We start from the raw sequence: 27,695 nt of genomic DNA on the forward strand, positions 1-27,695 counted from the left end.
CTAACTGACAAGGGGTGGAGATGCTTCCTTAGAAGAGATGTGATTGAAAAAGAAATTACGTAATTTTGCCTAGGATGAGAGATGGCATTCCTGGAAGATGAAACAGCACGTACCGAGGCATGGAGGTAGGAGGTAGGGAGAACATGAACTTCCATTTGTCTGGAGTTCTAGGAGATGGGAGATGGGAGATGAGGCCGCTGTACTCATCTGTAGGCCTGGGAGCCCCCAGGTGACTCTGTGCTCTCACTCTTCTCTGGAAGGAAGCAGAAAGGGGCAGGTTCAGATTTCAGGGTGTCAGTTTTACTTCTTTCTACTAGACTATAGCTCTACCCAAATCTGGAATTGTCTTATTATCAGAATCCTCAGTACCTGGTACAGGGGCTGTCAAGGACCCAACGGACATTCAGAGGAATATCAGACAACTAGCTTATGTAGCCCCACACTTGGCAGGTGTCTGAAACTCAGGTCCAGTCTCTGCTCTCAGCTTCAAGAGGAATAAAATGGAATTGCAGCCTTTTAAAAATAACTTAGGAAAATAAATATTCTCTTTTATTAAGAACTCTTTTCAACACTAACCCTTCCTGGAAAGATATTTTGAATGAAGCAATATGAGTACTATCATTTTACCTCCTGGATTCTAAAGATAAGGAAAATAGAGATGAATAAAACATAGAAGAATAAAAACCACTGACTTGTGATATCCCAGCTTTCTATTTCATACCAGTGACTGATGCTCAACAACAACTTTAGGCTTTTGATTATTTTTATATAAATTTATTTTGGATAAGTGTGAATGTCATCAAAGAAATAACTGTCCTGGGCATGGTGGCTCATGCCTGTAATCGCAGCACTTTGAGAGGCTGAGGCAGATGGCTCACCTGAGGTCGAGAGTTTGAGACCAGCCTGACCAACATGGAGAAAACCTGTCTCTACCAAAAACACAAAATTAGCCGGGTATGGTGGTGCATGCCTGTAATCCCAGCTACTCAGAATGCTGAGGCAGGAGAACAGCTTGAATCTGGGAGGCAGAGGAGGCAGTGAGCCGAGATCACCGCATTGCACTCCAGGCTGGGCAACAAGAGTGAAACTTCATCTCAAAAAAAAAAAAAAAATGTATATTAGAGTTGAGTGATCCTTTTGAGCTTATTCTGGCTTATCTCTCTCATCTTATAGTTAAGGAAAGTGGAGCCTAAATAACTTTATGCAAGTTGCCCCAAATTTTCTAATAGACAGTGAAAATCAACCAAACAGCCATGACTTAGAGCAAGTTACCTTTTCTTTCTTTCTTTCTTTCTTTTTTTTTTTTTGAGATGGAGTCTTGCTCTGTAGCCCAGGCTGGAGTGCAGTGGCATGATCTCAGCTCACTGCAACCTCTGCCTTCCGGGTCCAGGTTCAAGCAATTCTCCTACCTCAGCCTCCCAAGTAAGCTGGCATTACAGGCATGAGCCACCATGCCCAGCTAATTTTTGTATTTTTTAGTAGATAAAAAATGGTTTCACCATGTTGGCCAGTCTGATCTTGAACTCCTGACCTCACGATCCGCCCACCTTGGCCTCCTAACGTGCTGGGGTTACAGGCGTGAGCCACTGTGCCCACTGCAAGTTGCCTTTTTGATGTGTGTTCCTTTAGTCTCTTAGAAATGTGTATGTGTATTCTCATACTAAAATCTTATCATACTCTTTATATTTTTGAATCTTGCCTTTTTCATTCAATGTATTTTGAGGTTTTTCTCCAAATTTGTTATTCACATATTTATTCATCACATATCCACATGTTTAATGTCTCTAAAATATCTCATTGCATGGAGAAACCCTAATTTAAGTGATCTCTGTTGTTAGGCATTTAGGTTGTGAGTTTTTGTTGCTGTATTGGCAATAAAACCTTTGTACATAAATCATGAGGCTTCTTTCTAGTTATTTCTTAAGGAAGAAAGTTACTTGGCCAAAGGGGATGGACATATCTAAGGCTTCAGATATATACTGCCAAGCTGAGGAGCTCAGGAAAGTTGTACAGATTTGCCATAATCAACATGTTTCATAGCTTTTTTTGAAATCTTAGCAACTTTAAGCCTAATAGGTCAGCATCAGTAATTACAGTTAATTTAGAGTTCAAAATTGCCCTAGTTTTAATCATTTAAAAATAACAATTTTATAATTTTTAAACAATAATAATTATGATGCAACCATTACTTTGAGAAGCCAAGAGATCTTATTCTCAACTTGTAAATGAATCTATAAGAGCTAAGAGAGAAGAAAAGGGTTACTAAGAAGGTCAAATTCGGGCTACTGCCAAAGATCAAATTTGAAACGTCCAGGAGTTTTCCTGTAGGGGTCACTGTTACTGTCAATTTATGCCTGCAAGGAAACTAAAATAGTCACACATTGAAGAATGTATGCACGTTTTTAATGCCCGATTCCTCTACGTTTCTTTCCCTTTGTGTGTGTGTGTGTGTGTGTGTGTGTGTGTGTGTGTGTGTGTGTGTGTGAGATGGAGCCTCATTCTATCGCCAGGCTGGAGTGCAGTGGCCCGATCTCGGCTCACTGCAACCTCTGGCTCCTCGGTTCAAGCGCTTCTCCTGCCTCAGCCTCCCGAGTAGCGGGGACTACAGGTGCGCGCCACCACGTCCAGGTAATTTTTGTATTTTTTTAAGTAGAGACAGGGTTTCACCATATTGGCCAGGATTGTCTTTTGACCTCGTGATTCGCCAGGATTGTCTTTTGACCTCGTGATTCGCCCGCCTCAGCCTCCCAAATTGATGGGATTACAGGTGTGAGCCGCTGTGCCCCGCCTCTCTACGTTTAAACTGCAAAATAATAACAACATGCAGCCAGATAGCATCATGATAACAAGTTCTTTATATGACACATACCTTTCCACTCAATGTGCTCCTCAGTTTGAATTGATAAAATACATGCTACTTAAATGAAAGGGATTTATGCCTGCTCTTAGTAGAGAAAGCATTAGCTAATTCCCTAACGCCCCATTAGCACATAAACGGCCTATACTGACTTGAGAAGGAAAGAATATTCATTGATGTGGCCAAGAGGATCCCCTCTCTCCACCTTCCCTTTTCTGCATTAAAATCTACACAGGCAAAAGTCAGATGTTGTAATATGCATTCTGTCGTGTCCTTTAAGTACAAAGAGGCGCTTTTTAACTTTTAAGTTTTTATTACTGCAGCTCAAACTTGACCGAGACGTTCCAGGATCCGGGCCAAGGTGTCAGTGTGGCCACAATCGCAAGACGGCTGTCAGGCTTCAGGGCTGGGCAGGGAACTTGCCAGGTGCTACCAGGAACGTGTCAGCAGTTTCTACAAAGCAGGTGTCTTTCCCATCATAAAATGCAAAGCAGCCAGCCGTTCCATTTCTCCCCAGCCCCCTCGTCCGGAGGCCGAGAGGATATTTACTCCGGGATCTTGCGCTTCTCTTGTAATTGAACCCAGCGGCCGCTCCTTCCCCTTCAGAGCCAGTAGGCTCAGGCCCAGCCACTTTACCGGCAAATTGCCGAGCTGACCAAAGGCTTTGGTCAAACCCGAGCTGGGCGGGGGGGTCGGGGAAGCGGAAGGGTCGGACTAGGAAAGCCGGGCGTGCGAGGTGGTGAAGCTGGTGGGCAAGCCTCCACTTCAGGCCCCAGTGGAGACCTCGGGGTTTTGTGTCTCGCCGCAGACGCTTGGCGCCGCTCCTCTTCCAGCCTGCTGCCATCTTCTCCGAGCGAGGGAGTTGGTGAAACTCACTCACCTGTCGGAACCTGGGGCCTGGCGGCCAGAGCGCGCAGGTTGCAGCAAACCTCGGCCGGGACGCCCCAGCCAGGGAGGCAAGTGTGGGGGCTGCTCCCTCAGACGCCAGCCCCCATCCCCAGCTCTGCGCCCCCGGCTCCCTGCTCATCCACTTTGGCTTCCAGGAGCCTTCGGCTTGGAGTACCCAGAAGGCTAAGTCCGGCAGACGCCAGGGCTGCAGGTTCGAGACGCTCCGCCCCCTCCTGCCACTTAGAGCCACAAGCGCCAGCGGGACCTTTCCGCTTGGTCTTAGTCTGCGGTCACTACTGAGGTTTTCGAAACTTTCCAGGCAAAGGCCAGCCAGGTCCTTTGCCTCCAACCCACGCCGCGCCTACCTCCCGCCTGGGACACCCCTGGGCCCAGGAGATCCCATTCTTCTCGGAGCACCGACGTTCCAACTGTTGTCCGCGCACCCTGACTGCTGTCCGACTCCCGTGCCAAGGGGCGCGCGCATCTTCCCGAGGCCAGCAACGCTCCCAACCTTTCGACTCGCCTTCCTCCTCCTCAGAGTTGGAGTGAGGCGGGTGGAGCCCGGATCCGGGGTGCACTCGAGCGTTCCCAGCGCTCGGGATTCGCCCCCACCTCAGCGCCCACCTTCGAGGGGGGATTGAAACTCGGAGGTCGAGGCCTCTAATTCTAAAGCTCAAATTGGCCCCCGCCTTTTCTCTCGACATCCCTGTGCCCATCGCGTGCCAGCCGGGAGAGCGGCCGGGCGGAGGATTCGAGTGCTCTGGGCCGCGTCGCCCCGTCGGGTGCCGAGCTGAGCGCACCATGGCCAGCTGCTGCTGCCTGTCCGCGGAGGAGAAGGAGTCGCAGCGCATCAGCGCGGAGATCGAGCGGCAGCTTCGTCGGGACAAGAAGGACGCGCGCCGCGAGCTCAAGCTGCTGCTGCTGGGTGAGTGGCTGCGTCTCCGACCCCCGCGAGTCGGGCGTTCCCCTCCCGGCCGTTCCACTGCCCCGGACTCGCGCGGCCCTACCGTAGCCCAGCGGCGGGCAGGCGGCTTCCTCCTTATCGCCCTCGGAGCTCACTGATGCTAGCAACTTGGGGCGTTAGGCGCCTGTTCTTTCCATCTCTGGCTGGGCGACTTGCAAAAAGCACCCCTTCCCCTGCCCCCAAACAGGACAGGGAACCGTAACACGACCTCTTGACCGCTGTACCCCATGTGTTCCGGTGTGCCCCTCTCCCCAAAACCCTGTCCACACCTCCGCCTGCAGCACAACCAGCTTGGGGATCTGTGGTGGAGGAACTGCCTGACCTACATCTTGGGTTCAGCGCTAGCTCTGACCCGCACTCTTTGAGTTCTAGATGAAGCATCTTGAGTACTTACATGTGCCAGGCCGTGCTAGGTTCTTATGGGCATCACCAGCTGGTGATGCAGGCAGGTGATAGCCCTTTTTTAGAGAATTAAAACATGGAGGCCTGGAGAACTGACCAACTTGCCCTGATTGAGCAAAGGCAAAGCAGATAATAGGTCAGTTGCGGGGGGGAAGCCCAGGCCGATGGCCGCTCCTCTGACTGTGAGCTCCCACGCCTGCCTCCCATGGGTCCCTTTGGCCAGGCCTTTCTGTTTGCAGCAGACCCGAACCTCCCTTGCCCAGCCTGACGCAGAGTGTCCACACCCTAGGATTCAGCTTGGCTGCTCAGGTGCCTCTGCCCCGTCTTCATCCAGCTCCTTTTGCCTCTCCGCAAAGGTCTGGATAGGACATCCACTTTCAAATAGAAAGAGAACAGTTTACGGTTTGCTCACATTATGCCATAAGGCAAGGATCCTACCTCCTCAGACTTTCTAGAATGCTGTCAACACATTTGCTGTTTGAGGAATATTTTACCTTTTCTATCTTTCAGACCGTAATATTAGCTGTCACTTTTTTTCTAGATAGCCGCAAAGATGTCAACTTTTTTCTTTCATCCCTTTCGAACAGGAATCCTCTTATACCATCTGTCTCTTGATGTATTCATCTTTATTCCTTGTGTAGGGATCACTCTCCCAGAAAGCTTCAAGGAAAGACAAAGTTGATGTAGTTAGTGTAGTATATAGAGAAGGCTCTCGGCCAGTATGGCCTTCAGACATGCCGGGAAGAACCCCCTTACCCTTATCCCCTGGGTTTAAAGGACCCAGTCTGGTCTTCTGGAATGAGGGGGTGTGTGCCCCTTCCCACAGAGCTGGAAGTCTAGGTCCAGTGGGGGCTGGCTACCCAGAGTCTACGCTGCCCCCGTCCTCCCAAGACCTGGATGGAATACCCAGCCCAAAGAGCTCCATGCCAGCTTCTAAGGCCTGAGCTCTAGAAAGGAGAGCAGACCTGATTCCTGGGGAGCGCACAAAGGGGCAGTTGTTTGCTGGGGCATAAAAGTTTGGAAGTGTGGGGTGGATAGGAGTGGAGGGAGGCCCCATGGGTGCCCAGGAGGCCCCACTACGAGAGGGGGAGCCTGGGTGGGGAAGGGAAGGGGCTCTGTTTGTTGGCTAGGGCTATTTCTGTGTCTGGCCCATAACTTTGAAGGATCTGAAAATTCTAAATTGTCCCTGTCCTTCTAGGGTATTATAAAGCGACTTTTGTCAAGGGAGGAGGAATACTTGACAGTTTGTTAGCTTAACACTCAAAAATAATTATGGGGTGGGGGCTTTGTACTTTTGCCCCAAGTCCCACAAACAGGGGGTTTAGTTGTATATGTGCTTTTTTCTTTTTAAGTGCAGGCTGAACCCTATTTCATTTTGCAGTGCTTTGATTTGTGTCAGTGTAGGGAGTATAGTATCCAGAATATACCAGGAGCTTGACAAATGCTGGCGTTTTGTATGAAAAGTTATGCAGTCAGCTGAGCCGTACTGTGTTGGTAATAAGCCTGTTTGTTTGATGTAAAATGCTTGCATGTACACACAAACTAGGCGAGGAGTGTTTGTAGGTAAATTGTTTGCCCTCAAAGTCACATTAATCAGGGTGACCCAGTGTCTTCATCTCCCCAGGCCCTTGCTCCAACACCCCCTTGAGGCACTGTCTGACCTCCCAAAACCCCCATTTTCATCTTGCCGAGTCGTAACTAGCACATGCCCTTAGTGAAAACTTTCCTGTGAAAAATACAGTTTCCAAACCACAGGGAGCTGTTCAGAACTCCAGGGATGGACTTCAAAACCTCTGATTTATTTCAGTTGATAGAGTACTGGGGCACGGCTCCATTTCTGCTTCTCAAGTTAAGGAAGAGCCAGTGACTCAGAAGAAACAGAGACTGGGGAAGGGTATGTGCTGTTTTGTCTGAAGTCATGCAGTCTGGCTGAAAAATCCACCCATCTCTCTAGTGGGTGGATTAGAGCATCCACTGTTCAGGAGCCTCTGTTAAAAACTACACTTTGCAAATGGGAGTTTGAGATCCTTTTGTGGAGCATGGAATGACCCCAAAAGCCACCAGCTCTTTCACAATGAAGCATGCTTTTGCAACAAAATGATTTGAGGATGTTTCTAAAGTGCATTGTCCTGTTTCTGCTTAATAAAAGCATGGGTCAGTGTCTACCAGGGAAAGATAAAAGCTGTTGTTTGGTTAAGACTAATAATTGCAAGATGTTGGCATGACTCCTTCTCATCAGCAAGAGATGGAGAAAATAAAGACGATGGTTAAATTTAGTAGAAAGAAATTTACCAGTTTCTTGGATGAAAGGACAAAGAGGAGTTCTGATAAGAACATTGATGAGTACTGATCAGTGTGGGGAGAGAGCGTCAGGACAATAGCTATTAAGGGAAAATGAGATCTTGGATTGATTTTCATGTTAAATGTACATTGGTGAAGTGGCTTGTTAATTGGGTTTACTGTCTTAATTTTGGATGCAGCCCTCACCTTGGAGCTCCCTGGAAGGAAGAGGAATTGGTATTTAACAGATGCTGGCTGAATTAGTTTGCTAGGGCTGCCATAACAAAATACCACAGACTGGGAGGCTTAAGCAAAGGAAATTAATTTTTTGACAGTTATGTAGCTGGAAGTCCAAGAGCAGTGTTTTGGCTTGGCAGGTTTGGTTTTTCCGGAGGCCTCTCTCCTTGGCTTGCAGACAGCTGCCTTCTCCCTGTGGCCTCACATGGCCTTTTTTCTGGGCATGCACATCCCTGTGTCATCTCCTGCTCCTCCTCCTCCTTCCATCCTCTCCTCCCACCTCTCCCCACTTCCTCCCCCTCCCCGATCCTTTCTTCTTCTTTCTGACACTCTTCAGGTTGGAGTTCAGTAGTACAGTCATGGTTTCCTACAGCCTTGACCTCCTGGGCTCAAGCAATCCTCCCACCAGTCTCCTGAGTAGTTGGTATTAAGGCGTGAGCCACCATGCTGGGCTTATTTTTATTTTTCTTAGTTTGTGTTGCCAATGCTGGGCTCAAACGATCCCTCTGCCTCAACTTCCCAAAGTTGCTGGGATTATAGGTGTGAGCCACTGTGCCCGGCCACTTCCTCTTCTTCTAAGACACCAGTTCCTATTGTATTAGGGTCCTGCTCATTTTATCTTAATCACCTCTTTAAAGACATTATCTTCAAATACAGTTACATTCTGAGGTTACTAGTGGCTGGGATTTCAACATATAAACTTTGTCAGGAGGACTAAATTCAGTCAGAAACCCTGGTGCAGAGATGAAAAATGTAGATTGTTAGGCCAGTCAGCCTGAGTTTGAACCCTAGCCCTGCAGTTTCTTAGCTGTGGACTGACTTCTCTGGGCTTTGGATGATAGTGCTCAGTGGCAGCTATCATCACTCAGTTTGAGTATTTTCAGGCCCTCGAGAGGTGTCCTTTTCCATTGAGTTGACTAACTGTGGGATGCATAGAAGATTGTCTATGTTGTCCTGGTAGTGCTTTAACAGAAATGTTTTGCTTTGAGTTTCCTTTAGTGTTTTCTGAGCCATAAACTGATTTTAAAATCCCTCTTCCTACTTACACCAAAGAGTTGAAAATCAGGGTCCCAAAAAGTTTTATTGGATTGGTTATAACAAAATCCCATTTTAGAATTAGCTGTCATGTTCCTGGGCAGGAAGTCCATTCCAGAAAATGGTATGAATAGTGTGAATTTCATGGTAGAAAGTGACAGCACTGGCCGGGTGCGGTGGCTCACGCCTGTAATTGCAGCACTTTGGGAGGCTGAGGTGGGCTAATCACCTGAGGTCAGGAGTTTGAGACAAGCCTGACCAACATGAAGAAACTCCATCTCTACTAAAAATACAAAATTATCTGGGTGTGGTGGTGCATGCCTATAATCCCAGCTACTCAGGAGGCTGAGGCAGGAGAATCACTTGAATCCGGGAGGCAGAGGTTGCGGTGAGCCAAGATCACACTATTGCACTCAAGCCTGGACAGTAAGAGTGAAATTCCGTCTGAAAAAAAAAAAAAAAGTGACAACACCTTCCTACTCTGTGAAGAAGAAAAGGAATGAAATGGTAAATATGCCCATATTCCTGTGTCTGAGCTTAGTGCAATGCAGCAGGCTTTTCTAAGGTGCCAGTGCTTGGTGCAAAGATTTCTTCCCAAGGGCTGAGTTGGAGAAGGACAGTTCACAAATAGCTTTTATGAGGAAGATGGTCATAAAAGCTTAACAGATTAAGGGGTGGAACAGGCAGAACATAAAGGGGGAGCCTATGGAGAAGGCATCATCTCAGTGGGCCTTGAAATAGGGGGAGGGTAAGATGGAAACCATTGTTTGCATGTGGGGGCTAGGTTGAGAGATTACACAAACTCTCCTCACCATCTGGGGAAACTTCTGAGGACAGTAAATGGTGTTCTTAGGATTTGGGATCATATGAAGGATCCCTGGGGGCCAGATTTCACTGAGTTTTTATGTTTTATTTTATTTCATTTGTTGGTTTGTTTTGAGACAGAGTCATGCTCTGTCACCCAGGCTGGAGTGCAATGGTGCAATCATGGTTCCCTGCAACCTACACCTCCCAGGTTCAAGTGATTCTCCTGCCTCAGCCTCATAAGTAGCTGGGATTACAGGCATTCCCCACCACACCTGGCTTATTTTTATATTTTTAGTAGAGATGGGATTTCACCATGTTGGCCAGGCTGGTCTTGAACTCCTGACCTCAAGTGATCCCCCTGCCTCAGCCTCCCAAAGTGCTGGGATTACAGGCATGAGCCACTGTGCCTGGCCTGTTTTATTTTAACCAGTTATGTGAGTATTGTGGTCATTATAAAATGGACATCAATATAAAAATGCTTACTTTTTTGCCATAATATGCTTCAGAAAGGAGGATTGTGTGGTTTTGTCTGTGGCTTCTGTTCATCCTGGCTGGAGCAAACCAATCTCACTAGACAGCTTGCTTCGATCCATAACACAGCAGTTCCTGAGGCCTTTCAAGAGGCAGATGCACATACCCACTCTTCTGTCTACCCTTAAATGAATACAGAACCATTTGAAATCATGAACTTTTACTGTTTGCACCTTTGCAAATCATCTTTATTGAATACAATAAGTCACCAGGCTTAAGCGTACACTTTGGTGAGTTTTGACAAATGTATGAACACAATCTAGAAACACTTCCACCATCCTAGAAAATTCCCTGTGCCTTTGCAGTCAATCTCCTTCTCCAAGTCTTTTTTTTTATTATTATTTTTACTTCTTATTTGAAAGTGATTTAAAATTTATAAAGAATTTGTACGAATAAGAATAAATAAGAATAGCACAAACAACACAGGTATGCCCTTTTCCGTTGGCAGTGTTTGAGGGTAAGTTGTGTGTGTTGTGGTCTTTTTCCCTAAACACTTCAGTGTGTTTTTCTAAAAATAGGGGTAATCTCTTACATAAGCACAGTACACTTATGAAATGTCAGTATGTTTAACTTGGATGCAATGTGTGTGTCGAATCTGTCATCCATATCCCAGTTTTGGAGGTTGACCCCAAACCCACAAAGGTTGCCCTTAACGGTGTCCCCCACCTCCAGTACAGAGTCCAGGGGAGGCTCAGGGATGGCATTTGGTCCTCATATCCTTTTAGTTTCTTTAATCTGGAACTTTTCCACAAAGTCATTGCTTCTATGACATTGAATTTTTGAAAAATACAGTCCCCTCTCCCTTTTTTTAACAGATGATTTCTCATTTGGGATTTAACTGGCGATGTTCTTATGATTAGAGATTCCAACGGTGCTTTTCTGGCTGGAACACTGGATATGTGCTGTTGTGTCCTTCGGGGATGGCATCTGGAGGCACACCATGTCCCTCTGCCCCTTAGTGCTGATGTTAAAGCTGATGGCCTGGTTAAGATGTCTGTTTATCCACTGTAACATAATTTTGTGGAGAGACACTTTATAAGGCCATGTAAACACCCTGCTTCGTGTCAAAATGTCTCTTTAGATTTCGGAGCCATTGATGGTTTCCACCTGATCTAATCTATAACATGGTGTCTGCAGAATGATTTTCCAACTCTAGCACTCTGTCCACATTTACCAGTTGGCACTTGATGCTCTACTGCAATGGTCTTACCTTTGCTCCTGTTCACTTGTTTCTTTATTATCCATGCAAATTCATGAATCCCTAGTTTTTTTTTTCCCCCCCTCAATGAGTTTTACTTCATTACAATTCTTAATCATTTTGGTGCTCAAATTCTGCCCGATTTGTGCAATGAGATCGCCTTGAGGCTGGCTCCTGTGTCACTGTGGCATGCCTCTGCCATTTTTTTTCTTTTTTTTTTTTTTGAGCATTTCCTTGTTTGCCCCAGACTCATCTTGTACCAGTGCTTCCCCAGCTGGGGAGGAAAGCAGCCATTTCTCACAGGGGCTCTGGTTCCTTTTAGTGGAGAACTGTATCTTTAAAAAAAAAAAAAGTTGAAGCCACTTCAAAAAAAGATATCAAGTCCCTAATTCAGATCAATTACTAGTACACTATCCAAGTACCTAAAGAATCAAGGTGCTAAATCATCTCATTAGAGGACGAAATTTTTTTTTTTTTTTTTTTTTTTTTTTTTTTTTTTTTTTTTGAGACAGAGTTTCTTCTTGTTACCCAGGCTGGAGTGCAATGGCGCGATCTCGGCTCACTGCAACCTCCGCCTCCTGGATTCAGGCAATTCTCCTGCCTCAGCCTCCTGAGTAGCTGGGATTACAGGCACGCGCCACCATGCCCAGCTAATTTTTTGTATTTTTAGTAGAGACGGGGTTTCACTATGTTGACCAGGATGGTCTCGATCTCTTGATCTCGTGATCCACCCACCTCGGCCTCCCAAAGTGCTGGGATTACAGGCTTGAGCCACCGCGCCCGGCGTAGAGGATGAAATTTTTGAGGCTTTAATAAGTCTTAAGCTGTGGGCAGATATAAAGTAGAAAAATCTGCCAGTGGAGTTTGGCAAAAATCAATGTAAATGAAAAGTCTTAAGCCTCGAATAGTCTTTTTTTTTTTTTTTTTAAATTTTTAAGATGTCTTGTGGTCTCTGTCATCTTTTGCTTTCTCATTTCCCATGATACCTAAACCACAAGAGGAAAATACCACTGTAACAACTCCCATCTGTAGGGCTATATGAAGGGAGGTCATGATGTTGGGACATCAGAGAGGGATTTTCAGTGAATTACTGTAGCAAAGCTACAGTGATACTAAAGATGGTTGAAATTCAAAGAGGAGACGAAAATTTATTGGAAGGACTATCACCAGGGCATCTCATGGAATTTGAAGAGGATTTGAATAGTAAAAAATGAGAAAGAGCAAGTTCCAGGGCAGTTGGGTTAGGGTACTCTTCTCCAGGCACAGCCATCAGCAGGACTTGACTCCATTCCCTTCCAAGCTTGAGAGCCCTCTTAGCTGACGACCTTTATAGCCAGGTTGGGGCATCAGGGTACACTCCTGGATCAATCAGTTGTGGCCAGGGAACATGCATCACAGACATGACTGTCACCTGAGTGCAGATGGCCGGGGATTGGGATCCCTGTGAACCAGTAGCCACAGCTGCAGACACTGTTAGAGGAAGAAAATGTGCTAGCAGAAATCCAAAGGCTCTAAAGTTGGAAGAGACAGCAAAAGCCTCTGCAAGAGCCCTGACATTCATGAAGACTGGCTCTCTGCTGATGGGTAAATTAGCTGTGCTGGCCAAGATTCTTGGTTGTAGACCGTGTAAGCAGGGAGAAATAATTTATTGGAGTGGAAGCAGGAAATAGAATTAATGGAAATTGGAGAGGAGGCTCAGCAAAAGGCAGGATTTAAGGGACTCTGGACATAGCAAACACTAGTACCAGACAAGGCTGTCAAGGACACAGCCAGCGGACTCCACCACCCTGCCAGTCACTGCTGCTGCTGCTGTTAGACATTTATATTCACAGCATGCTGCAAATCCCGTGACCATCTTCTGCACCCTGGTGTCACTTCAAAACCTTGGATTTCTGTCTGTGCCCAACTACCAGGTTGTTGCGGGGAGGCAGTGTGACATAGTGGTTAGGAGCATGTTCTTTGGAGCCAGTCTTGCTGGGCTTAAAATACAGGCTCTGCCACTGATAATGCTGTATACATCCTTGAATATACACTAGTTTCTTCATCTGTTAAAGGTGAATAACAACCCAATTAGGTACTATTATGAGAATTAAATGAGTCATGATTTTTAGAGTGTTTAGAATAGTGCTTGGGATATAGTCAGTGCTATTTATTTTAGGTGCTTGTTAAATAAAATTGTGCCAACCTTAGCTTTCCACCACAGAGAAAGGGGGGTGGGCTGCCTCCTACCTTTCTTGGAATTCTTCCCCTAGAAGATAAGTGCTCAGATGCTAGGCAGTCCCAAACCACAAAAATCTACAAAAATGTGAGATTTTCCATTAAATAGCTTTTTCTAAATGAATTGGTCAAAGCAAACTCAAAGAAAAATTAAATGTAAGCTTTCAGACAATGGAATCATGAAAAGGAGGCAGATGTCTTTATTAAGGTATATTTAATATTGTTCCAGTTAGTTTCTTGAATTTGTTTTTTTTAAATCATGCCTTTATTCTACAGGGCTATGAAAATTTCACACATGTATCCTATTATCCCAGGAAACTCCCACAGCCCATCTGCCATCATTGTCTCTGGTGTTAAACATTTGCCAAATCCCACCCCTTCTTCCCCTATCCAAAGCTGCAATTCGCCTGCATTATTGCAATATCCCCTTGATTTCCCATTGTCCATATTTGCCTGTCTATGGTCTATTTAAAAACTTAGATTATATTATCACTTTGCTTAAATTCAGTGTCTTTTACGTGCACTTAGAATAAATGCCAAATGCCTTCTTCCCTCTCAGAATGCACATAGGGTCATTCTCCCACTGGTTCACTGGGCTGAAGCCAAACTCACCTTCTTTGTGTTCTTTGAATGCAACATTTGTTAACTTTGGGTCTTTAAGCTTGCTCTTTTTTTCTGTCTGGAACATTCTTTTCTGTTCCCCACTCTTGTTCCACATTCATGGCTGTTTCTTCCTTATCTTCACATCTCAGCTCAAAAGTTTATCTCTTGACAAGACCTTTCCAGATCACACTACTGAAATCGTCTTTGCACCATTTACTCTTACTTGCCTGGTTCTATAACCTGGTTTTATTTCTTCATAGCTGTTATCTTGGAATTGACCTGATATTCTTGTTTTTTACTTGTTGGCTCATCTGCCACCCAACTAGATTGCAGGCTCTCTGAGAGTGGGGTTGTGCTATCTTGTTCCTGTACCCTGGCATCTGAACCAGTTTTGTGCCTGGTGCAATGTTTTAATAATGGCTGGATGGTACAGTGTGAACACGGAAAATCAGAATGATACTTGACCAATCTGAAATGAGATAGGCTAGTTGACTATCAGATATGAAATATTCTTCCATGAGTACATGTTGATACCCATGTTACAGATAGAACAAGCAAGTGCTCATTTAGAGAGTCCTGTTATTACTTCATTATAAGACTACATTTGATATTTAATATTGATCTTCCAATTTTTTTTCTGAATAAACTTTTGCATATAAAACAGAGGAGCAATCAAAGCTTAAGTTTTCTAAAAGGTGAACACAAAAGTATTGCCTATGTGACATGACTCCTACTGGTACTCTTAGTATTAATAACAACAAAAACCATTTTTCTTTTCATGGTTCACTGAAGGCTTGACCTCCTGGGATCAAGCAATCCTCCCACCTCAGCCTCCTGAGTAGCTGGGAGTACAGGCATGCCACCACACCTGGCTAAGTTTTGAACATTTCTTGGGAGATGGGGTCTTGCTGTTGCCCAGGCTGGTTTTGAACTCCTGGCCTCAAGCGACCATCCTACCTCAGCCTCCAGAGTCATTGGAGTTACAGGCATGAGCCACTGCACTGAGCTCAACAATTTTAATAATAGATGAACAAGTTAAAATATACTTTTTAATTTAAGAAAATTACTTATGAGGTTGCTGATAGGATATAGAAATTCATTCCACATGTGGTTTGAATTTTGCAAAATTTAAATTTTCTCTGAAGTTGATGGGTGACGTGAAGTCAACATTTACTTAATTAATGGCCACTGTAGGTTTCAGGGGCTAGAACAGCCAGATCTGTTTTTGTTTTTCCTTTTCAGTGTGTGGTTCTTAGGTTTAAAGAGTCCATTGTAACGAGAGTCAAGGTAAATGAGACAGTGTTATTCTCGGAATTGTGGAACAAAAAAGGAAATTAATAGCAAAGAACAGTGAAAAGTGGTAAGATTTAGGAAGCTGAAAGTTCAAGCCAGCAGAAATCTGGTTAGTTCATGACCCAGTACCTCTTAATGGGAACTATTTCTTTTCTTCAAGAAGTTGTTACTCCGGGAGCTGTAAACATCACCAGTCAACATGTTTTGAGTCCGTCGCTCTTCTACCTCCCCTTTCCCCAGATCCAAGAAGTAGTTCCTACTGTGCTGCCAATCTGCTCTCTGGGCTCGGGCCATTCACCTACCATTGTGAGGTCCTGAGAGAACTATCATGCATGTTCCAGAAGGCCACGTGCAGAGAATGGTCAACAGCATGACGTTCCTGCTGGCACTCCTTCTCAGAGTGACAGTCTGATGTGTGGCCATAACTTGGTATCGTGAGATGAGCAGTATGTTTAGGCTCTGGAAGCCAAGTTTCTTATTTTTGGTGAGGGGAGGTTCTGAGTTATTGGGTGTATGACCAGGAGCAAGACATTTCCTCTGAACCCCAGGGTCCTTACCTGTAAAATGAAAAGCTTGGACCAGATGACCTCTGAGGTCTTTCGAATTCTGTCATCAGATGTTTTCTACAGGTGGTTCTCAAAGTGTGTTCCCAGGATCTGCAGCATTGGCATCAGCATCTCCTGGGACCTTGTTAGAAATGCAAACTCTCAGTCCCCACCTTGACTCTCTTAAGTAGAGCTTGTGGAGTGGAGCCAGCAATCTGCTTTTTAATAAGCTCTCCAGGTAATACTGATACACACTCCAGTTTGAGAACCTCTGCTTTATGGCATTGGCCTGGAGCTCAGGAGCTGGCCAGCCACTGATCGTCACGCTGGGCTTTCAGCAGATTTCCAGGATGCACCTGAGACTGATCTGCCTAGAGAATACTTTGTTGCTTGAAGGTGAAGAAATCTGTCCCTTGTCAATGTGATGAAGGGACTTTAAGGGATGAGCTAGGTAATTTGTAGGGGTCTTTATGCATTCACTCCAAAGTGCCAGGCTGGTGGACGAAGAGGAAGCACATGTGTATGTTTTACCATGGCAAGAATCGTTTCAAAAAGTAGCAAATGTTCATGTTTGCATAGATCCTTGTACTTGGATGTGATCTTCAAAAGGTTGTGCTCCTAGAAACTGCAATGATCTTATGGCTAATAACCATTAATTACCTTTCTATTAATGGATTTAGTGGTGCTGAGGAAGCATATTCTAATAAGAGCCATCCTATGTCTGTCTTCTCATTGAAAATTCACCCTCCATGGAACATTGGCTGGCGCTGTGATTTGAACGTTTGTCTCCTTCAAATCTCATGTTGAAATTTGATCCCCAGTGTTGGAAGTGGAGTCTAATGAGAGGTGTTTAGGATGTGGGGGTGGATCCCTCGAGAATAGATTAGCACTCTATTCTCTCTATTCTTGAGAGAGCTGATTGTTCAAAAGAGCCTGGCACTTCCATACCTCTCTCTGGCTTACTCTATTACCAGGTGATCTCTACACACACCAGCTCTCCTTCATCTTCCGTTAAGAGTAGAAGTAACCGGCCGGGCGCGGTGGCTCAAGCCTGTAATCCCAGCACTTTGGGAGGCCGAGGCGGGTGGATCACGAGGTCGAGAGATCGAGACCATCCTGGTCAACATGGTGAAACCCCGTCTCTACTAAAAATACAAAAAATTAGCTGGGCATGGTGGCACGTGCCTGTAATCCCAGCTAGTCAGGAGGCTGAGGCAGGAGAATTGCTTGAACCCAGGAGGCGGAGGTTGCGGTGAGCCGAGATTGCGCCATTGCACTCCAGCCTGGGTAACAAGAGCGAAACTCCGTCTCAAAAAAAAAAAAAAAAAAAAAAAAAAGAGTAGAAGTAACCTGAGGCCCTCATCAGATGCAAATGCTTAATTTTGAACTTTCTAGCCATTAGAATAATGACCCGAATAAACCTCTTTTCTTTATAAATTACCCAGCCTCAGTTATTCCTTTATAACACAGAATGGATTAAGATGGCTGGTATTTCCATCCAAAGAGTCCTTGTTGTCAAGGACTCATGCTTTTTAAAAATTGACAAATTCTAATATTTCGTGCTATTTTAATGAATGAGAGAAAAAAACTAAAATGTATTTTTTTATTGTTTTGCCTGAAAGGCGTCTTCTGTATTGATGATCAGTTGTCAATTATCATGAGATGGGTTATCCATGCCACTTCTCTCTTGAATCTGCCATAAAGAAGATCTTCCTTTCTGAATAACCCATCCCAGAATATTTGTTTCTGTTGCTCAGCTACTGGGCAATTGAAAAATATATGTTAATTTTATTACTAATCAAAATCAAATAAATGAAGGTGATTAATCTTTTGCAGAATCATCTAATCTATTTAGTGGTAAGCCCTTAGTAGTCTTAGTCAATACCACTCAAAATGCACATGTGGACCCAGGCTGAGCAGCACACACAAAAGCAGTACAGAAATTGAGAATAAGTGTTTAGAAGACTTTATAGCAATTTAACATTGCTGTGGCATCAGGGTATGTTTATTGCATTTCATAAATATAATAGTCTAAGAAGTTTCCATCAGTTCAACTGGTGGAAAAATTTAAAAATCGGTTCCTTCCCACAGAGTTTGAGAAATACAAGTCAAACCTTTATTCTGTGGATTGGTTGACCAAGGTCCAGAGGAGTGAGGGCACTCGGGCAGATGTCACAGGGCCAGGTGGTTAGTAGCTAATTGGCAGAAGGGCCAGGAGTTAGTCTGAGTCTTCATGCTGAATTTCCTAGTTTCTAAGGCAATATTGATTATGAGAGATGCTATGATTTGAAAACAGACTTTCAGAAAAACAAATGCCACCACAGTAAATATGTACATCAATGCAAAGGCATTTTAACCTCAAAAATGTTCATTTATATAGATATAAGCCTTAGACTCAAGCATACAGGTAATTTACTTTTCTCTTTTTTCCTTACCAGATAAAGCAAAAACTTCTCTATTTATTGACATAGTATTTAATTTCATTAAATCAATTTAAGTGCTAAAATTAGGCTAGAACAGAAACCTCTGTGTATTGCCATCAGCCCACTGTGTTCTATTTCAAGTGGTCTTATATGAGATCTTGAGAAGAGTTACTTCTTGGAATAGTGGGCTGTCATATATACAGAAGGCTAAAAACATAATAGTGACCATGCGTTTGCTTCAGCAGGACATATAAAATTGGAGCAATACAGAGAAGAATAGTGTGGTCCCCGTGCAAGGATGACATGGAAATTCGTGACGCATTTAATATTTTTTGACTTTGGGGACTCATGGGAAATGGTGGGAGGGGGTGAAGGATAAAAGACTACACATTGGATTTACTGCTTGGGTGATGGGTGTGCCAGAACTCAGAAATCACCACTGAGGAACTTATCCATGCAACCAAACACCACCTGTTCCCCAAAAACCTATTGAAATAAACAAAATAGTAATAGTGACCAAATATGTGAGAGCTCCAGTGTATGCTATTATTTGTTCCAGTGTCTGAATAACTGTGGATGAGCCACATCCTGGCAATTTGATAAGAGTGTTGAAGAGTTTCACATGAGACCTTGAACTCCAGGAGGTCTTTGCTCACCACTGAACCCACAGTGCGAAGTGCAGAGCTTAGCTCAAATACTGGTTGAATGAGGATGTGTCTCTCTTTTTATAGTGGTTTGCATGAAATACCAGCTGAGTGGTATAAAGAATTCCTTACAGTAGCTTAAAGTCTCTTTTGTTTGGGATAGTCTAAGAAGGTTCATAAAAGGAACACAGGCGGGGCTGGGCCTTGAAGAAAGGAAAATTAGAAAATTCCAGAATCGATTTTTTTGGGGATTAGTGGTGTGAGGATATGAAAATTGAGCCTGGGTTCCAGAATAAACCTCAGAAATGAAATGAGATTTGGAAAATAATCCATCCTCCCTCCCTCCCTCCCTCCCTCCCTCCCTCCCTCCCTTCCTTCCTTCCTTTTTCTTTTCTCTTCTCTTCTTTGAGACAGGGTCTTACTCTGTTGCCTAGACTGGAGTGCAGTTGTGTGATCATAGTTCACTACAGTCTCAGACTTCTGTGTTCAAGGGATCCTCCCATTTTAGTCTCCTGAGTAGCTGGGACTACAAGTGCATCAATATGCCCAGTTTATTTATTTATTGTAGAGACAAGATCTCACTTTGTTGCCCAGGCTGGTCTTGAATTCCTGGCCTCAAGAAATCCTCCTGCCTTAGCCTCCCATAGCAGCCAGTGGGGCAAGGCTCCTGCCTGCTCCTGGGCCCTGAGAACACAGGGATGCATGGGTCTGCAGCTGCAGGTTGGGTGGCTGCAGCAGCATCCAGGCAGCTCCCACCCCAACTCAGAAGGGGCAGGGATCCTGCTTGTTCTGGGTTCCTAACGGCTTCCCTGCTGCGGCTGGCATCGTGCCAGTGGCCACTCCAGATGGCTTGCCACTGCCATCATTACCATTTAGTATCAACATTCTTGCATAAAGAAAGAATATTTGACCTTTGAAAAGTAGAACAGCTTAATGGAAGATAACACTTTAAATTGAATATGCTCATTATGTTTTTTTAAATTTTACTTTTTGCTAATGAAAAATTTACTAGATACTGACATTGTACTGTGACACAATGATTTATTGTATGCATCTTACATCACAAACTTTCAGATTTTCTTTATGGACAAATGTGAGTAGGTACTCTTGATTTTTTTTACCTTTTTTTTTTTTCTTTTCTCACATAAAAAGTGGCGTATTTGTGACAGAGACTGCTAGCAGTCTCCCGAATATCTGTTCTCTGTAAACAAGATGTTTTATCTGGGCACATGGATAGCCAGCTAAATACCATATTTCTTAGCTTCTCTGCTGCTAATTGTGACCATGCTGTAGCCCATGGGATGTAAACTGAAGTGATACAGCCATTTCTGAGTTATGATCTCAAAGGACAGGAGGCTTTCTTCCCTTCCAGGGGAAGTTGTAACCTGATGTTAGGAGCTGTAGCAGCCATATTTTACCATGAGATGGAAGTAAGTTGTTAAGAGTAAAAAAGCAACGTGATAGGAAAGGTCTATGTCTCTGAGACCATGAAGGTGTCATATTAGTCCTGAAGTATAAATGATTAGACCTTTTTAAATGGCAACTAACCTGGTATCCTAGCTAATAAAATAATATACACGGTTTTGCTCTTAGCCTCTTGATACCCAACAATATATCTGGGAGTTCTTTCCAAATCTTAGGCAATCCTAAGGCAGAAAAAATCAGACTCTAATGCAGGCACACCCCTCCCCCCGGCCCCGATGCCATTTATCCGCGCCCACCCCCCGCCCCCCCGCACTTCAGGAAGGGGCATCTCTTTCATTGGTGGTCAGTGAGAGGAACACAGTATGTGGCGGCCCTCTGACGGTCTGAGGGACAGTGAACTGGCCCCCTGTGTAAAAAGTTTGGAGACACCTGCTCTAATGTGGGAGGAAGGGTATAGGATGAGGCTGTGGGCCAGCTGGTGAGCCGAAGAGCTCTGTTGATGTCTCTTATCCTCCCATCTTCATCAGTATTATAGTGGGATAAAACTGTTTTCTCTGCAGCTGAGTTTTCAAATATTTGATAGGGCCTTTCTGTGTGCAAAGAGACATTTGGAGCTGCCTGTTTTAGTTGACACTGACTTTATTAGAGCTGAATATAAACTGTAAAAAAAAAAACACCCAGTTTTTCTAAGTCTATAATGTTCATTTTAATTTTTGCAAATCTGGTAATTTTTTATATTTAAAAATTAAAGGGATGTTTCTTAATCCTTTGATTAGTTTTCAGTTTACTGCTGTTTGCTTTACTTATTCAGTTAATTAAATTACATTTTCTTTAAACATTTTTAAACCTATTTATGCATTTTAAAAACCCAAGTATTGTCAAATATTTCAAACCTTGGGAAAAGCTGGCAAGCAAAATATAAGCACTTAAGTGATTCTGGTAGATCTCATAAGCCTAAAGTTATAGATTAAATAAATCTTACTGTCCTGGCCAGGCGTGGTAGCTCATGTCTATAGTCCTAGCACTTTAGGAGGCCGGGGTGGGAGGATTGCTTGAGACCAGGAGTTTGAGACCAGCTTGAGAAGCATGGAGAAACCTCATCTTTACAAAAAGTACAGGAATTAGCTGGGCGTGGTAGCACGCATTTGTAGCCCCATGTATTAGGAAGGCTGAGGTGGGAGGATCACAATAGCCCAGGAAGTTGAGGCTGCAGTGAGCCTCAACATTTTGCTAATCAAGCCACTGCACTTCAACCTGGGCAACAGAGAAAAACTCTGTCTCAAAAAAACCCCACAAAACCGTACTCTGTTAATTTGAAACATTCTAATATTGTTTCTAAATGTAATCAAATCAAGTAATCACATTTATACTGTTAAATCATAAATTAATCACAACTCTGATAGATTATTTAAATACCATAAATAAGGATAATACTTTTACAATTTAGCGCCGGCTCATGTTTACTATACTTATTTTAAAGTTCAACTTAAGAATATTACTTTTTATTATTCTTTAAGTGCTGGGATACATGTGCAGGGTTGTTACATAGGTATACACATGCCATAGTGGTTTGCTGCAACCATCAACTCGTCATTTACATTAGGTATTTCTCCTACTGCTATCCCTCTCCTAGTCTCCTATCCCCTGACAGGCCCCAGTATGTGATGTTCTCCTCCCTGTGTCCATGTGGTTCTCATTGTTCAACTCCCACTTAATGAGTGAAAACATGCAGTGTTTGGTTTTCTCTTCCTGTGTTAGCTTGCTGATAATGATGGTTTCCAGCTTCATCCATGTTCCTGCAGAGGACATGGACTCATTCTTTTTTATGGCTGCATAGTGTTCCATGGTGTATATGTGTCACATTTTCTTTCTTTTTTTTAATTGCATTTTAGGTTTTGGGTACATGTGAAGAACATGCAAGATTGTTGCATAGGTACACACATGGCAGTGTGGTTTGCTGCCTTCCTTCCCCTCACCTGTATCTGTCATTTCTCCCCATGCTATCTCTTCCCACTTCCCCACCCCCTGTCCCTCCCCCATTTCCCCCCAACGGACCCCAGTGTGTAGTGCTTCCCTCCCTGTGTCCGTGTGTTCTCATTGTTCAACACCCACCTATGAGTGAGAACATGCGTTGTTTGATTTTCTGCTCTTGTGTCAGTTTGCTGAGAATGATGGTTTCCAGGTTCATCCATGTCCCTACAAAGGACACGAACTCATCATTTTTGATGGCTGTGTAATATTCCATGGTGTATATGTACCACATTTTCCCTGTCCAGTCTATCATCGATGGGCATTTGGGTTGGTTCCAGGTCTTTGCTATTGTAAACAGTGCTGCAATGAACATTCGTGTGCATGTGTCCTTATAGTAAAATGATTTATAATCCTTTGGATATATACCCAGTAATGGGATTGCTGGGTCACATTTTCTTTATCCAGTCTGTCATTGATGGGCGTTTAGGTTGGCTGCAAGTCTTTGCAATTAGGAATAATTGCTGCAGTAACATATGTGTTCATGTGTCTTTATAGTAGAGTGATTTCTAATCCTTTGGGTATATAAGCAGTAGTGGGATTGCTGGGTCAAATGCTATTTCTGGTTCTAGATCCTTGAGGAATTGCCACACTGTCTTCCTCAATGGTTGAACTAATTTACACTTCCACCAACTGGACTTCTTCCTGGTTTAGTCTTGGGAGGGTATACATGTCCAGGAATTTATCCATTTCTTCTAGATTTTCTAGTTGTAATAGCATTCCTATTTCTTCACATAGTCTCCAGCATCTGTTGTTTCCTGACTTTTTAATGATTGCCATTCTTTGCCTCCCCCACCACCCATTTTCCTGCCTCAGCCTCCCAAGTAGCTGGAATGATTGCCATTCTAACTGGGATGAGATGGTATCTCATTGTGGTTTTGATTTGCATTTCTCTAATGACCAGTGATGACGAGCATTTTTTCATATGTTTCTTGGCCACATAAATGTCTTCTTTTGAGAAATGTCTGTTCATATACTTCACCCACTTTTTGATGGGGTTGTTAATTTCTTGTAAACTTAAGTTCCTTATAGATTCTGGATATTAGCCCTTTGTCAGATGGGTAGATTGCAAATGTTCTCCCATTCTGTAGGTTGCCTGTTTACACTGATGATAGTTTCTTTTGCTGTGCAGAAGCTCTTTAGTTTAATTAGATCCCATTTATCTATTTGGCTTTTGTTGCCATTGTTTTCAGTACTTTAGTCATGAAGTCTTTGCCCATGCCTATGTCCTGAATGGTATTGCCTAGGTTTTCTTGTAGGATTTTTATGGTTTTAGGTCTGATGTTTAAGTGTTTCATCCATCTTGAGTTAATTTTTGTATAAGGCATAAGGGGTCCAGTTTCAGCTTTCTGCACATGGCTAGCCAGTTTTCCCAACACCATTTATTAAATAGGGAATTCTTGCCGGGCGTGGTGGCTCAAGCCTGTAATCCCAGCACTTTGGGAGGCTGAGGTGGGTGGATCACGAGGTCAAGAGATCGAGACCATCCTGGTCAACAAGGTGAAACCCCGTCTCTACTAAAAATACCAAAAATTAGCTGGGCATGATGGCTCGTGCCTGTAATCCTAGCTACTCAGGAGGCTGAGGCGGGAGAATTGCCTGAACCCAGGAGGCGGAGGTTGCGGTGAGCCGATATCATGCCATTGCACTCCAGCCTGGGTAACAAGAGCGAAACTCCATCTCAATAAATAAATAAATAAATAAATAGGGAATCCTTTCCCCATTGCTTGTTTTTGTCAGTTTTGTCAAAGAACAGATGGCCGCAGATGTGTGACGTTATTTCTGAGGCCTCTGTTCTGTTCCATTGGTCTATAAGTCTGTTTTGGTAACTGTACCATGCTGTTTTTGTTACTGTAGCCTTGTAGTAGAGTTTGAAGTCAGGTAGCGTGATGCTTCCAGCTTGGTTCTTTTTACTTAAGATAGTAGTTTTGGCTATGTGGGCTCTTTTTTGGTTTTGTATGAAATTTAAAGTAGTTATTTCTAATTCTGTGAAGACAATAAATGGTAGCTTGATAGGGATAGCATTGAATCTATAAATTACTCTGGGCAATATGGCCATTTTCACGATATTGATTCTTCCTAATCATGAACATGGAATGTTTTTCCATTTGTTTGTGTCCTCTCTTATTTCCTGGAGCAGTGGTTTGTAGTTCTCCTTGAAGAGGTCCTTTAGATCCCTTGTAAGTTGTATTCCTAGGTATTTTGTTCTCTTTGTAGCAATTGTGAATGGGAGTTCACTCATGATTTGCCTCTCTGTCTGTTATTGGTGTATAGGAATGGTTATGATTTTTGCACATTGATTTTGTATTCTGAGACTTTGCTCAAGTTGCTTGTCACTGTAAGGAGATTTTGGGCTGAGATGATGGGGTTTTCTAAATATACAATCATGTTATCTGCAAACAGAGACAGTTTGACTTCCTCTCTTCCTGTTTGAATATTTCTTTTTTTCTTTCTCTTGCCTGATTTCTCCGGCCAGAACTTCCAGTGCTCTGTTGAATAGGAGTGGTGAGAGAGGGCATCCTTGTCTTGTGCTGGTTTTCAAAGGGAATGCTTCCAGTTTTTGCTCATTCAGTATGATATTGGCTGTGGGTTTGTCATAAATAGCTGTTATTACTTTGAGATACGTTCCATCAATACCTAGTTTATTGAGAGGTTTTAGCATGAAGGGCTGTTGAATTTTATTGAAGGCCTTTTCTACATCTAGTGAGATAATCATGTCGTTTGTGTCATTGGCTCTTTTTATGTGATGGATTGTATTTATTGATTTGCATATGTTGAACCAGTCTTGCATCTCAGGGATGAAGCTCACTTGATCATGGATAAGCTTTTTAATGTGCTGCTGGATTCAGTTTGCCAGTATTTTATTGGGGATTTTCGCTTCAGTGTTCATCAGGGATACTGGACTAAAATTTTGTTTCTTTGTTGTGTCTCTGCCAGGTTTTTGTATCAGGATGATGCTGGCCTCATAAAATGAGTTGGGGAGGAGCCCCTCTTTTTCTATTGTTTGAGATAGTTTCAGAAGGAATGGTGCCAGCTCTTCTTTGTACCTCTGGTAGAATTTGGCAGTGAATCCGTCTGATCCTGGCTTTTTTTTTTTTTTTTTTTTGGTTGGTAGACTATTAATTACTGCCTCAATTTCAGAACTTGTTATTGGTCTATTCAGGGATTCGACTTCTTCCTGGCTTAGTCTTGGGTGGGTGTATGTGTCCAGAAATTTATCTATTTCTTCTAGATTTTCCAGTTTCTTTGCTTAGGGGTATTTATAGTATTCTCTGATGGTAGTTTGTATTTCTGTGAGATCAGTGGCAATATCTCCTTTATTATGTTTTATTGTGTCTATTTGGTTATTTTCTTTTCTTTATTCATTTGGCTGGGTATGAAATTCTGGGTTGAAAATTCTTTTCTTTAAGAATGTTGAATATTGGCCCCCACTCTATTCTGGCTTGTAGGGTTTCTGCAGAGAGATCTGCTTGTTAGTCTGATGGTTTCCCTTTGTGAGTAACCTGACCTTTATTTCTGACTCCCCTTAACATTTTTTCTCTTATTTCAACCTTGATGAATCTGATAATTATGTGTCTTGGAGTTGCTCTTCTTGAGGAGTATCTCTGTGGTGGTCTCTGTATTTCCTGTATTTGGATGTTGGCCTGTCTTGCTAGGTTGGGGAGGTTCTCCTGGATAATACCTTGAAGAATGTTTTTCTGCTTGGTTTCATTCCCCTGTCACTTTCAAGTACACCAATCAAACATAGGTTGGGTCTTTTCACATAGTCTCATATTTCTTGGAGGCTTTGTTCCTTTTCATTCTTTTTTCTCTAATCTTGTCTTCATGGTTTATTTCACTATGTTTATCTTCAATCTCTGATATCCTTTCTTCTGCTTGTTTGATTCAGTTATTGATACTTGTGTTTGCTTCATGAAGTTCTTGTGCTGTGTGTTTCAGCTCTATCAGGTCATTTATGTTCTTCTCTAAACTGGTTATTCTAGTTAGCAATTCCTCTACCCTTTTTTCAAGGTACTTAGCTTTCTTGCATTGGGTTAGAACATACATCTTTAGCTCAGAGGAGTTTGTTATTACCCATCTTCTGAAGCCTACTTCTGTCAATTCATCAAACTCATTCTCCATCCAGTTTTGTTCCCTTGCTGGTGAGCAGGTGTGATCCTTTGGAAAAGAGGCATTCTGGTTTTTGGAATTTTTAGCCTTTTTGCGCTGGGTTTTCCTCATCTTCATAGATTTATCTACCTTTGGTCTTTGATGTTGGTGACCTTTGGATGGAATTTTTGTGTGGATGTCCTTTTAGTTGATATTGAAGCTATTCCTTTCTGCTTTTTTTTTTTTTAAACAGTTGAGCCCCTCTGCTGACTGTTAGAAGGTCTTATTCCTTTTCCTTTAGGTGTTCTCTGCTGTAGGTCTGCTGGAGTTTGCTGGAGGTCCACTCCACATCCTGTTATCACCAGCAGAGGCTGAAGAACAGCAAATATTGCTGCCCGTTTCTTCCTCTGGAAGCTTTGTCCCAGAGGGGCATCTGCCAGATGCCAGCCAGAGCTCCCCTGTATGAGGTGTCTGTCAACCCTTGCTGGGAGGTGACTCTCAGTCAGGAGGCATGGGGGTCAGCGACCCACTGGAGGAGGCAGTCTGTCCCTTAGCAGGGCTTGAGCTCTGTGCTGGGAGATCCTTTTCTCTCTTCAGAGCTGGCAGGGAGGAAGGTTTAAGTCAGCTGAAGCTGTGTCCACAGCCACCCCTTCCCCCAGGTGCTCTGTCCCAGGGAGATGGGAGTTTTATCTATAAGCTCCTGTCTGGGGCTGCTGCCTTTCTTTCAGAGATACCCTGCCCTGAGAGGAGGAATCTAGAGAGGCCGTCTGGCTTCAGTGGCTTTGCTGAGGTGTGGTGGGCTCTGCCCAGTTGGAACTTCTCTGCGGCTTTGTTTACACTGTGGGAAAAAAAAAAACCAGCTACTCAAGCCTCTATAATGGCAGACACCTCTCCCCTCAGCAAGCTGGAGTGTCCCAGGTTGATTTCAGACTGCTGTGCTGGCAGTAAGAATTTCAAGCCAGTGAATCTTAGCTTGCTGGGCTCTGTGGGGGTGGGATCCACTGAGCAAGACAACTTGGCTTCCTGCTTCAGCCCCCTTTCCAGGGGAGTTAATAGTTCTGTCTCACTGGCATTCCAGGCACCACTGGGGGATGAAAAAAAAAAAAGTCCTGCAGCTAGCTCCATGTCTGCCCAAATGGCCACCCAGTTTGTGCTTGAAACCCAGGGCCCTGGTATAGGTACCCAAGGGAATCTCTTGGTCTGCAGGTTGTGAAGACCATGGGAAAAGT

The 27,695-nt window shown here is 43.7% G+C and overlaps 1 protein-coding gene and 1 non-coding gene across 2 annotated transcripts in view; both read left to right on the forward strand.

Annotated features, from left to right (window-relative positions):
* The first annotated feature begins 3,445 nt into the window (after positions 1-3,445).
* Positions 3,446-27,695, forward strand: part of LOC101042720 (guanine nucleotide-binding protein subunit alpha-14) — a 206,389-nt gene continuing 182,139 nt past the window's right edge. Inside the window, exon 1 of the mRNA XM_003920861.3 lies at positions 3,446-4,670. Within this exon, the coding sequence (XP_003920910.1) occupies positions 4,547-4,670 (124 nt within the window). The 5' untranslated portion in view covers positions 3,446-4,546. The remainder of the gene's footprint in view (positions 4,671-27,695) is intronic.
* On the forward strand, positions 18,512-18,613 carry LOC120360729 (U6 spliceosomal RNA). Its single transcript, XR_005577158.1, has one exon. It is a non-coding gene; the product is annotated as a U6 spliceosomal RNA (small nuclear RNA).

The sequence above is a fragment of the Saimiri boliviensis genome, chromosome 2 (assembly GCF_048565385.1).
Source record: "Saimiri boliviensis isolate mSaiBol1 chromosome 2, mSaiBol1.pri, whole genome shotgun sequence".
In the NCBI taxonomy this organism is placed as follows: Eukaryota; Metazoa; Chordata; class Mammalia; order Primates; family Cebidae; genus Saimiri; species Saimiri boliviensis.